At 43.5% G+C, this 13,379-nt stretch overlaps 1 protein-coding gene across 1 annotated transcript in view; it reads left to right on the forward strand.

Moving 5' to 3' along the window:
• Positions 1 to 13,379, forward strand: part of Vwa3b (von Willebrand factor A domain containing 3B) — a 175,432-nt gene that overhangs the window by 126,217 nt on the left and 35,836 nt on the right. The window contains exons 18-19 of the mRNA XM_026785438.1: positions 1,105 to 1,192; positions 1,287 to 1,443. Coding sequence (XP_026641239.1) covers positions 1,105 to 1,192; positions 1,287 to 1,443 — 245 coding nt within the window. The remainder of the gene's footprint in view (positions 1 to 1,104; positions 1,193 to 1,286; positions 1,444 to 13,379) is intronic.

Raw genomic sequence — 13,379 nt, forward strand, 5'->3', positions numbered from 1 at the left:
GTAGAACTTGTCCACGCAGTGACTAAATTATGAGATGACTTTTCTTAAAACAATAAATTGAATCCTATAGTGCACGCTCTACAGTTCAAACAGTTAGTTACTAAATCCTGTGCCCAAAACACAGTCCCTTATGTAGTGAAAGCACCTGAGTGACAATTGTGCCCCTGCGTTAACTTGTCGTGGTTGAGTCAGACTCTGCTTCAGGGCCACTGTGTGGGGGACCTTTCAACCTAGCTTGCATGTCCTCAGCCGGCTACATGTGCAGCCTGCTAGCTTGCATGTCCTCAGCCGGCTACATGTGCAGCCTGCTAGGTTGCATGTCCTCAGTCAGACACATGCAGTCTGCTAGCTTGCATTTTTTCAGTCAGACACATGCAGTCTTATAGTGTCACCAGCCAGACACATACATTCTGCTAGCTTGCATGTCCTCAGCTGCCTACGTGCACACATAAATCCATTCATTATGGGACTTAGCATATGACGACTAGAACACGGTTTCTTAAGCATTTAACCAACGCACACCTCGCCTGCTTCCCTTCCAGCTGCTGCTAACTCCACGAAGGACTACTCCTCTCCATTTAGACATCCAAGGCTATATAGAAGGATATACATTTAAAACCCCAAATACTAATTTCAAAATTTGAACTTAACGATTCCACAGACTCTAACAGTCTTTGGTTTCCCTCACTAACCTGAAGAACTATGAAAAAAAGGGTCCGGATTGAAAAATGTCGATCAAGTCCCTCCACTAGTAGTTGTGTGTGTGTGTGGGGGGGGGGGGCTAATGCTGGTAAATCATAGTCTTGTTAAACGTTTTAAACATGGATTTGAAGAAAGGGACTGCGTGTGTGTCTGATTCTTCTGTGGAGAGAGCGTTCACTGCGTGGCGGGTGGGGAGTGAGTGGGTAAGGCAGGGCTGTGTCACCTGGGCCTGGCTGGGGCTCCAGGGGAAGCAGCTAATGCATTTTGCCTGAAAGCCTGCTCTGGTGGGTTAAACTATGGCCTCTGAAGTGTGGGCTGCCATTAGCCCTCCATCTGAGCAAGAGAGATGGATCCTTGATGTCAGCCCCCATATATATATATCGCTGCTGTCTCACTCCACAGAAATGAGCACCCTGTGCATGAATAAGCACCTAGATGACAAATTGTCTGAAAGACTCGCCCGAAATGGAAGCCACGTTACTGGCCACACGTGAGTGCTTTAGTCTAAGGAGGACATTTTGTTCTGGTTTTGTTTGTGAACGCCTAAGTTGCGGGTTTTAAACTCTAGGGTCTTGTGTTCTTAGCTCTGCAGACATGTCCTCTAAAAACTGGCTCCAAACGCACAGTCTGGTGGCCAAGAAGCTCACCATCATGGATGCCTTGGCTGGGACGGTAGTGCCCCACAATGCCACCTATGTCCCCATCCTGAATAAGCATGTTGCCTCCAAGGTCTTCGATGAGGTAATGTGATGGATTATTTGTGTGCCCCTCCCCACCCCTCCCCTGCTCCAGATGTTTTTTTTATTTTCTGCTCATATAAAAAAATGACCTGCTTTAATTTCTTGAGCGATTGTAGAAGAGGTATTTGTCTTGGAAGAAGATGTGTGTAGAGACAGTAAATGAGGGAGAGAAATGGGGACTCTCACCCATCCCTCCCTTCCGGGGCAGGAGGAATTGGCCTTCGCTGAGCTGGCAGTTTGTAGCCCCTTGCTGCTGTGGGGATGTGTGGAGCTGCAGAGATGTTGAAAGTTCCCCAGAGAAAGAGCGGGCATCCAGGAACCTAGGGATCAAGGACCAGGGAGGAGAGAGGGCTTTGCCAGAGAGATGAGGCCCCTTCTTTTCCCAAGTTGAATGACACTCTCTCTATTATAAAAAGCCACCACAAGCAAGGAGAGAGGAGGCATGGGAGGGGGGCTGGATTTGAAGTGGTCATTCTCCTGGGGAAGAAAAGAGCCTCTAGTATGAGAGTGTGGTAGGTAGGGTATATGTGGCCAAGGCCATGCATGCCCCCTTAGGTCCAGCTGGCCCTTGGTGTCTGTGAACTCTTCATCTATGGCTTCAGCCAGTCTTACCTTAAAAGTTACATATGCACTGAGCATGTACATTTCCCCATTACTTCCTACCCATGCGATATAATAGCTACTTACACGTCATGTACTTGGTCGTGGGAGTTATGAATCACTGATGACTTAAGGGACACAGGGATGGAGGGAGGTTATGAGCAGAAACTCCTCCATTTCGCAGAAGGGTCTGAGAGTGTCGACAGTGGTGGCAGTATGTTCTGGAGCCAGTCCTTCCCCAGCGAGGACCGGTTGTGACAGGAAGCTCCCCATCTTCAGGGAGAGCAGTTTCTGAAACAGCTGCGCTAGAGAGGGATGTCAAACACAGAGGAGATGCGAACGTAAGGACCAAGGTCCGCTGGGAAATACGAAGAGGCTGAAAGTTCAAGTAGCAACCCTCAGGCTTCCCAGCTCTAAAGGGAATGGCATCCCTAAAGGAACATCCTGGGATGTTTATGGCTGGATGCTTGGTGTCTGCCTCAGGTTGTCTGATGGGACAGAGTGGCAGGGGGTAAGAGCAATTTTTAAATTGGGGAAAGGTCATCAGGGAGGACAGCTTATTGTGCAATTCTGTCTTTTTTTTTCTATATTTGAGATTTTCCACAAGACCATCTGGTGAAAAGGCTCTAACTGGCCTTGACCTCGCTGAGGCTGGCATACTTAGAGCAACAGACAGATCAACGGGATTCTCTTCTGTTAGCCATTAGTCACATTTAAAAGTGACTGATTGGAGGTCAGTGTCACCCTGCTGGCTATTGTCATTCACCTTGGAGGTTGTGGGTGGCGCTGGTTGCCCTGTTCTTTTTGCCTCAAGGCTCCCAAGGCGAAGTGAGCGATCTCTTCCAGGAAGTCTGGTGACATTTTCTTCAAGTTCCGTGCATTTCTTTCATTCATATATTTGGGATTTATTTGGCCCAAACCTGTTTAATGACTTCCTCTTGGAAGCAGAATTTCCTTGGGCTTATAGCATCCCTCCTTGTAAGTCTTCCAATGACATTGGAATGGAAAGTTCTCCAAAGCACATGTGCCGGGCTAAGGGAATGCAAGCGGATGATCAAAAGAAGAAGCCATAAAGAGAATATTTATCCCCTAACTACATTGAAATGGACCAGTGCAGAGGAGGGATGTCGGAGGCAGTGGATGACGGCCAGGAGACAGGCTTTTCCAGACACACACCGCAGGGCAGCTGCATGGACTTGCAGTGGTCTGACAGCTTATACAAGACCTGTGCGAGTTCAAGCCAGTCCAAACTCCAGCATCGACAGAGGAGGTGGGCACAGAACCCTACCCCTAGCTGAGGAGCTATTGGCAACTGATAGATGCTGGAAGGGGGGGTTCTTAGTTTTCTTTAGGCGATGGCCCCTGGTAGGTAGAGCATGCTCCAGTGAATGGCCCGACACCCAAGAGTACATGGGCAACACAGTTGGACTCAGTGGGCTTAGAAGACAGTGAGGGCAGGTGGGGAAGGGAGGGTTGACTTGGGAGGAGTTAGAGGAGGGGCATGCATGTTACCAAATTGCATCATATGAAACACTCAAAGAATTAATAAAAATGGCATTCTGCATAAAAGTATATGAAGTAAAAAACAGATATAAGAAAATGTTTGTAGCATATACAATGAAGGTAGGTTATAAGAACTACATTATTAAAATGCTTGCTGGAGTATATATGTGTGTGTATAAACTGGTATTTAGCCTGAATGCGCTAAATACCACACACACACACACACACACACACACACACACACACACTCTTCACCAAGAAGGTATATAGACATGATAAATATTTCAGTGAGAAATCTGAGATAAAAGGGAGAAAAGCCAAAATGACACACAAAAATATTTAACTTTAGTATTAACCAGGTATATGAGGTAAGGAATATCCAAATTTTGACAGCTAATTGGCTACCCCTCTCCCCATCAAACTGGAAAGGTAAGAGCCAGTGAGATGGCTTGGTGGGTGAAGGCACCTGCCACTAAGGCTGGCTTCAGCAGGAAGGAGGAGAGATGTTCCTGCTAGTCGTCCTCCAGCGTCTACGTATGTGTGGAGAAAGTAAAGCTTTAATTGAGCTTAAGGATTTTCAACTCTGTCATGAGGAAAATAGGAGAGATTTTATCATTGGAAAAAGTCAACTTTGGCTTTTTTTGCTGCCTAAGTAAAAGGCAGTGTGGAGATGTGAGGCCGAGAAGCCGTGGCAGTCGAGAGGCAAGTCCGGACACCGATGACTCGGTGACGACACCGGGCAGAGGTGGAGGCCTGTGTGAAGTCACATCAGTGGGACTGAATGGTGAGGGGCTGAGATGTCCAGAGATTCCCAAGATTTCACCCACACGAAGGCATCAGAAGCACACAGGGGGAGAAAGACCGTTTAATACACGGTCCTGGCAGGACAACAGCAATTCAAAGTGGATCAGCGTCCTCCATTTAACATGTAAACCGCCAGAACTGCCTGAGGAAAATGTAGGGAACGCATTTAAAGTCATAGGCACAGTCAAGACTGTTCTGGCCAGGACTCCAGCAGCACAGGAGATGGGCCCAAGAATCAACACATGGGCTGACGTGAGATTAAAATGTTTCTTCACATCAGAGAAAACCATCATCAGAAACAAGCACACAACCCACAGAGTGGGGAGAAATTTTTGCTGTACTTCAGACAAAATTCAGTTAAACTTCAAATAGGAGGTTGATGTCTACGATATATAAAGAGCTGAAACAATTAATTAAAAAATGAAGCAGTCTATTGAGAAATGGGATCATGAAATGAAGTTAACTAAACAGGAAACAGAAATGGACAAAAAATATTTTTAAAAGCCCTAGACATTCTTAACCATTAGAGAAATGCAAATTAAAACCATTTTAATAGTTCACTCTCACCCCGGTTAGAAAGGCTCCCATCATAAAAATGAATGACCCTAAATGCTAGCAAAGATGTAAGGATGGGGGACCCTGAATCACTGCCGGGGGGGGGGAGGGTCGTGTGGCAATGGTCCTCAAAAAATTCAAAATAGGGCTATGATATGCCCTGAAAATAAAAACCAGAGCACTTCATATCCTACCAGAGAGATGCCTGTAGCTCCCTGCTTATTACTGCTATATTTGCAACATCCAGGAAGCGGGATCAGCCTAGGTGTCAATCAACAGATGAGTGGATAATGAGAACATAGCGTGTATAATAATTGGTACATTACTCGGATGTTAAAGAAAAATGAAATTTGTGAGAGACGGATGAATCTGGAGAGTATTATATTAAGTGGCATGACCCAGACTCAGAAAGACAAAAATCACATGTTCTCATATGCAGATCCTGTATCAGTTCCTTTCCTGTTGCTGTGATAAAGGCCATGACCGAAGCAATTTGAGAATGAGGGAGCTTTGGCTAATGGTTCCCAGGGATGAGTCCATTGTGGCGGGGAGGCACGGGGCGGCAGCAAGCTGCGGGCAGCAGGCGTGCCCAGAGCGGGGAGCTGGGAACTCCATCCTGTACTGCAAGCACAAAGCAGAGAAAGCAACAACGACAACAACAACAAAATACAAGTGCTATAACACTTTTTATTTCAAAGCCCGCCTCAAACGACATACTTCCTATAGCCAGACCACATCACCCAAATCTCTCCAAATAATGACACTAACAAGGAACCAAAATACCGAGACTGTGTGTGTGTGTGTGGGGGGGTCTCATCCAAACCACCATCGATCCTGACTTTTAATATTTACAGTACGTAAATAAAGGGATGGGAGAAGAATTACAAACTATGAGACTAGATAGGAGAAGCTAGGTAGGAGAACGTTATCAAGGAAGGACAGAGGGGCCAGGAGAACATAAAGTCGCCCGTGACACATAACGGGGCTGCTGCAGATGGGAGGAGGGCGACAGAGTGCCAGGGAGAAGGGGGAGGAGAAGTAACAAAAACAAAGTCAATTTTGCTTGAAAAATACCACAATGGAACAGCTACACTGTATGCCAGTATAAGCTAGATTCCAGACTTGGTTGTTTAGACAGAAACCTTCCGGAGGAGCAGGAGTTAGGATCCTGAAAGTTAGGAGAACATTCTAGTATTTCACTTCCAGAAAGCAAGGACAAAGAGAAGGGGGTGTGGACATCTCCCCATGGACACTTGCGTTTGGCACCTTTTGTGGTGCCATCCATTCCCATCCCAAGTATACAGACAAGATAGTGCGGTGCCCCGCAAGTCACCCTTCATCACTAACAGAAGGGCAAGAATTAGATGGCCATGGAGGTAGACCATAATGCATTTCAATCTCATCTCCAAAACAGAGTTTATGTCTTTACATTTTTAACTTTTATTTAGACAAATCCTAACTTTATATGTTTACAGGGCACAATGTGGTGACTTGATATTAGTTTACAATGTGACATGATTAATTCAAGCCAATTAGCATATCCAATACCTTGCTTACCTGTGATTTTTTTAAAAAAATTATGTGTACGCATATGTGTTTGTATATATGTGCATGTAAGTAGAGTGACCACAAAGGGCAGGGGAAGGCACCTGACATGGTTGCCATGGTGTCAGCCACCTGACATGGTTGCTGAGGGTTGAATCAGGGTCTTCTGTAAAAACAGTGCTTGCTCTTAGCTACCGAGCCATCTTTTCAGACCCTGTTATTTTCTGTTGGTTTGTTTTTGTTTTTTTATGATGAGAGTGCATGATCTCACCTATATAGAGAGTCTAAAAAAGTGGAGCCCTAGACATAGGGTGGAGCGCTGGCTCCAGAGGCTGCAGGGAGGGAGCAGAGAGGAGGATTGTGAGAGCTGTTGATCAAACAGTACAAGGTTTTAGACAGACGGGAGGAAGAGGTTTTGAGATCTATTGCACAGCAGTGTGCGGCTTCAGTAGTAAATGATGTAGTGTACATTACAAAATGGCTCCAAGAGTAAACTCCCAATGCCTTCTATTTGTACCTTTTGTTCCCTAGTAGTTCCTTAGACCGGAAGAGACCCTCAGCTGTAAATGGGAAGAATAGAAAAAGAATACACTAAAATGTCTCCCAGCTTATTAGAGAGATTTTTTTTTAAGTTTGCCATGATCATTTTGTGGAAAAGATGATGGAACTGGCAAGCAGGTGGGCCTGAATCTTTTCTCTGCCCTGAGAATTTTAACTGGCTCCTCTCTGTTCAATGCATGGCAGCATCTGTATGGGCCAAGAAGCTTTGTAAGGAGTCTTTGTTTCATTCATGGCTTACTTGGGGGATCTTTCTTCTTCTGAAACACAATTCTGTTTTGCTTTCCAGCTTCCTGGACCAGTAGCAAATCTGTCACCTTGGAAATGAAATACTGAGCAGAAAGGTTGCCCTAGCAACTGTTCATTACAAGATATAAAATAGGCCAGATAATTTTATCTTAGCTCTTTCAAAAGGATGAATTCATCACTAAGTCATACGCAGAATAAAATTGCTTTAGCCATTAGATGAGCCTAGAATTCAGAGCTCTTTATTGATAATTGCCTTTAAAAAAGATAATTTGGGAAGATTAGCCTGAATTATTTTAGAGCTGATGACATCCATCACCTTCTTCATCATCATCTTCTTCATCGTGTCTGTTATAGCATCCCATAAAGGCCATCTGCCTTGTCCTCTGGACTCTATGCATAGCTTTGTGTCTTTTTACGGCATCTCTGTCATTTATTCCTGGAGGACCACAAAGAGGTCTCTAATCTATTCTATGATGAATAGAATGTACTAGGCTCTGGGAAAAATATTTGATGTCATTAAAGTATCTGTCCTAAATCTTAGAGCAACCTGTGACAAATCTATTCATCTCGCCATTTAGCTGATAGGAATATTAGCTACAAAGAGACCAGGGATGTTGTTTAAATTATGTTTTCCTGCTTTCAATTACGGGAGGATTTTTCTATCCCTAGCATTCAGGAGGTTCGAAGAGAACTGCTAGAAGTCTGTAGCCCAGCCTGGGCTACATAGTGAGGTTGAAACCAGTCTGGCCTCCAAAACAAACAAACAAGCAGCAACAAACCAGACAACCCAGCAAACAAACAGTAAATACTGGAGGATTAAACTTAAATCTACTGAATGGAAAGTTGAAAATTTTTAAAATGGCAGTTATTCCAAAAGCTATTTACATATTCATCACACAGAAAGATGAAACAGTATAGGTATGTGGAAAAGAAGTCATGGAATGGCCAGACCTTTCTTTGGTGCCTACATGTCCTTTGTTCTTCCCTTCGGAGTCTACCCTCAGCGAAGTCAAACTGAGCATGAAGTTTTGAGGCTCTATTTTCCATCCCTCAGTATCACTCAATGCCAGCAAATGTTGACTGACTTTTTTTTTTTAATTTAGAGCTAAAATATGAATGACGATCGACACCACAGTCCCGCACTTCCATGGGTTTTGAGCGATCTCATTGACCACCGCTTTGCCAGTCGGTTCTGTGAACCTTGTCTTCACTTGTTCTTCAGAGCTTGTAGAAACTGCCATTTGAAGGGCATACCCTTAAGATTCAGGGCTCAGCCGTTTCAACAACGGCAATTTCTAGAATACCATTGTGTCTGCATTCAGAAATATGAACACATGAGACTCACAGAGCTCTGCATTTTCATTAGACACATCAATTAGAGCTTTTCTTTGCCTGGTTTGTCACTGAGTGCTGAGAAGTTTATTGAAAAACACTGGAATTCATAAATTTGGTCTAGATTAAACAGTGAAATGTAAAACCATCAATTTCACACAGTTTTCTCAATTTCATCTTCTGCTACTTCTAATGTCATCAGGTAAATTCCTTCTGGTTTATGTTGAAAATTAATAGCTGTGTACATAACTATACATGATATTTTCTTCATTTAGCATCTGCTCTGAACATGTTTCCATGTAATAATGATTTTTTGGATAAGTTTTAATCACATTTACTAATAGGAATTGTAGAGCCGAAGACACATACTGCTTGTCCCACTGGATCTGAGTTTGAATCCCAATGTCCGTGTTAGATGGTTCCCAGCTGCCTATGCCTCCAGCTCCAGGAGCTCTGACGCCCTTTTCTGGCTTTCATGGATACCTGCACATGTGTGCACATGCCCAACACAGATGTACATGCCTACACATAATTAAAACCTTTAAAAATATCTTTTTAAAATGACATGCTAAACTGTGACAACTTATTGAGCTATTCCTCCCATTTGAGGCAACTTGCATGGAGTCCTGAGAGTACCCATTGCCTCTGTCTTTCTGGTGTCACTAAGAAACAGTGACATGCATACATAAAGCAAACCAACCAAAAACTTGACCTTTTCTATTACTGTGTGAAAGCGTCATGGTTTCATTTCAACATTCAATTATTTTTACCGTGTTTGAATAAAAAAGAAATAAATCTCTTCAAAATCCTTTTCACATTGCTCATTTTGGTAAACTCTCCCCCAGCAGATAAAGTCTTCCTTTGTCCCATGCCTCAATTTCTAACAAGGCAAATTTGGCAGAATCTAAACTTAATCATATTTTACAGTATATCAAACTGTTTTAGTCTCTCGTGTTATTTAATACATATTATGCATATTTTATTATATGTTTATGTTTAGTACATATATTATACTAGCAATTTGGAATTCAGATGTGCTATAAGGGTAGGGCACACAGGTCACATGTAGAGGTGAAAGGAGCAGATGCTCTCCCAGCTTTACTTGGGCCCTGGTGACCTGAACTGAAGTAGACAGGATTATACAAACCACCTTTACTCACTGAGCCATTTCACTAACCCCCCCAATAAGCAATATTTATAAAAGCCAACTAAAGGGGTCTGGAGAGAGGCTCGGCAGTTCAGAGCACTGACTTCTCTTCCACAAGACCTAGGTTTGATTCCTGGCACCTACTTGGTGGCTCACAACCACCTGTAACTCTAGTTCCAGAGGATCTGACACCCTCTCCTGGTCTTTGCTGGCCCTGGGCTCACACATGATACACAGACAGACATGCAGGCAAATGCCCATCCTTAAAAATAACAAAGAAATTACAGCTTGGCAGACAGTTTAGTTTGCCATATAACAAAAGCTACAATTAAATGTATTTGTCTATAATGGCATTGAATGAGAGCATATGTAGAGAATGTCTCTGTTCTTCCTGGCAGAGAGTGGGGATAAATTATTATTGTTGTTGTTGTTGTATTTTCTTGAACCTGCTTTCCAGTTAATGGTCCAAGGTATTACATGTAAGAGTAGAACAATTATAACTATCAGCCCAATTTTGCCTACCCATAAATTCTAGAAATTTCTACCTCTATGGTCTATCTTTCTATCCATCTCTCTATGCCTCCCCAACTCTGCAAACTTACCCCACGTGCCCCTCTAGTCTACTGCTAGCTCTCATAGTTAGAATCTTGTCACTAAGGGGTAGTTGTATGAATTTAGTTAGGACTCTAGTTTCGCCTCAGAGAACTAAAGCAGGTGGCGCCTTAGGCTTCTTCCCGTTCCCAAATGTTGTCCGGATGGATCCCCCTCTAAGTTATAAAAGTATGAAGGAAGTCATTTTCAAGGAGGCTGTGATCGCATCCCTTTACTCTCTCCCAAACTGAGTCCTCAGCTTCTTCGTGAACCTCACTGCCCTCCCCACTCACCCTTCCCAGACGCTAGGCAGCCTGACTGTGATCCCCTAAGCCCTGGAATGTCCCTTGTGACTCTAAATTTGACATCACAAAGAGGGTGGATCATCTGGCCTCTAAGTAACCACCATGCTGTAAACTAAGACCAAAAGACTGAAGGTGTGGAGTATGTCTTTGTGCCCCCCAATCCTGCATGCAGAAAGGAAGGCGAGTGGGTGGTACACAATCTGAACAGCTACACTCAAGCCCGTGATGGCCAAGCCAGGCATGAGATCTGTATCTACCAAAGAGGGAAGTACCATAGGAACTTGCCTTTAGTTGAGCAGGGGAAGTCAAGAGTCAGGATTTTGACTAAGCATTTTTTCAGTACTGATTTATCGTTGACCACTAGTCTTGGTAAACTAGGAGATTTACAGACTTCTGAAGGGGTGCTTTCCTGCCGGGCCACGGAAAGTATAAATGTCTTTCATTTTGGTTGGCATTGATTTTTTTTTTCAAGTTTTTGTGATACTGCTCTATTTTGAGGGCTGATTTTTTTTCTTTCTTTCTCCTTCATCTTTTTATTTTATTTTTTTACACACTTATGCAATCTTCAGTTTCAAAACCCAGGCATTTCACCTTTAGCCTCCTGTTCTGTTTCCTTCCCTTTGAAAGGCGCGTTCAGCAGCGGCATGCTGACTCTGTGTGGTTTCTCAGTAGCTGGTTAAACTCCAAAGCTTTTCACTCCCTGCCTTTCTCTTCCATTTTCCAAACCTTTGACCATTTTGCTCACTTGGGTCCTAGTGATTTAATTCTAGGGCGAATATATGTATTTTAAAATACTTACACAGTAAAGTCATTAAACTTTTGTCTTCCTCCTGGAATTCCCAAGTTTTAGGCATAGCTACTTTTGATAGGTTAAAACCCAATGTTATGCATGTTTTAGATACTTTGTGTTGTTGTTGTTGTTTTGGTTTTTCAAGACAGGGTTTCTCTGTGTTACTCTGGCTGTTCTGGAACTCACTCTGTAGACCAGTCTGGCCTCAAATTCACAGAGATCTGCCTGCCTCTGCCTCCCGAGTGCTGGGATTAAAGGCCTGCACCATGACTACCCGACCTGTTTTAGACACTTTTAAAGGTAGTTAAGGAATTACTAGTAATATAAAGAACCCCCATGTCATCTTTTTTGACCAATTTCCCCTCCCTCCTTCCTCAAAGGTAATCCTTAACCGGAGCTTTTGTATATGCCTCAATACAAAAATACTAAGCCATCTTTCTAACCTAAAACTTTACTGTTAAAAAATATTCAAAATGGTGCAACCTTTATTCTGGAAACTGAAAATGGGACTTGAGAGGCCAGGCTATTGTTAAATCTTGAGACAGGTTAGCAGCTGAACCTCTGAATTGGCCTCAGACTCTCCCTTCCCTGCTGTGAGAGCTGACCCAGTGAAAAAAGATCCCCGACAGCTGCACCCTCTGTACTCGATCCAGACACCCCCTCCCATTCCCCAGAACACACAGACAGACTGTGTCTGGCTCTTTTCTTATCAAACAGCTTGACTCTGGCCAGCAGCGACGTCAATTGTCAGCAAATGGTGTCTTTCCAACCGTTTCTCAGTTTTGCAGCTTAATGCTCCGCAACAGCCACGTTTGTGAAGCTTCCGCAGGCGCCGTCAGATGCCGCTTCTTGTGTGCCCTTCCTCTTTGATTGTATTCTCTCGACATTTCTATTACTGTACACGGAAGCTTCTCAATAGCTATCCGTATATCCCCCTCTCTGCCACCCATTTATCTGTGTTTTTGTCTGTGGGGACCTCGATAAGCCCCTACTTCATGAGCTCTTTTTAAGTGATGACGCCTAGTTTCAACTTTGTTCAATCTATGAAGATCATTCCTCTAATCCAGTTCCAATGTCATTCTTCCAAGATTCAAAAAACAAAAAAAATTGCATCCACTTAGAATTTCAATGAGCTCCTGTTTGTCTTGGCTCAGCCCAATTGACACCAAACAATAGGCTGTGTGCAAAGCCCCAGCTGGGTGCAGCTAAGAAAGGGTGAGGAAGAGTTCCTCCTTTGCAGTAGATAAAGGCGACCTAGAAGGTGTGTAGACATTGATATTCTCCCCAGGGTTGGTTCTTGGTTCTGAGGCTATGTGAATGTCCTCTCTTGCTAATTAGGACCTTCTTCCAAGGGTGAGGGACTCAGTTACCTCAGCTAACCTGAGCCCAACCTGGACCCTTGTTCTCCAGCGCACTCACAATCCCACTTCGCTCTGGGAGTTGGACCCTCACTGCCATGTTATCATCACTGGACACAGCTTCCCCCTGATTCACCTCTTTACATCTCTTCAGTTTTTATAGCTATATCCATATAGAGTTTCTTTCTTCTTTCATCTTTGCACTAGTTTCTTAATATATTATTGCACAGTTTTAGAAGCTGGGGAACCAAACGGCATGAACTTCATAACCTTGATTGAAAGTAAAATGATATCCCTATTAAAAGTAATTTCTTGGGACTGGGGAGATGGCTGAGTGGTTAAGAGCACTTGTTGCTCTCATGAAGGACCAGGGTTTGATTCCCAACACCGACATGATGATTCCTAACCACTCATAGCTTCAGTTCCAGAGGCCCTGATGCTCTCTTCTAACCTTCATAGACACCAGTCATGTATGTGGTGCACATACGTACACATAAGCAAACATAATTTTATATATAACATGTATAATTATACACATATAAAATTTCTATTTCTTATTGCCTACTCTTACCAACTTAATAGAAGCTTTTTTTTTTTTTT

The sequence above is a fragment of the Microtus ochrogaster genome, linkage group LG2 (assembly GCF_000317375.1).
Source record: "Microtus ochrogaster isolate Prairie Vole_2 linkage group LG2, MicOch1.0, whole genome shotgun sequence".
Taxonomy (NCBI): domain Eukaryota; kingdom Metazoa; phylum Chordata; class Mammalia; order Rodentia; family Cricetidae; genus Microtus; species Microtus ochrogaster.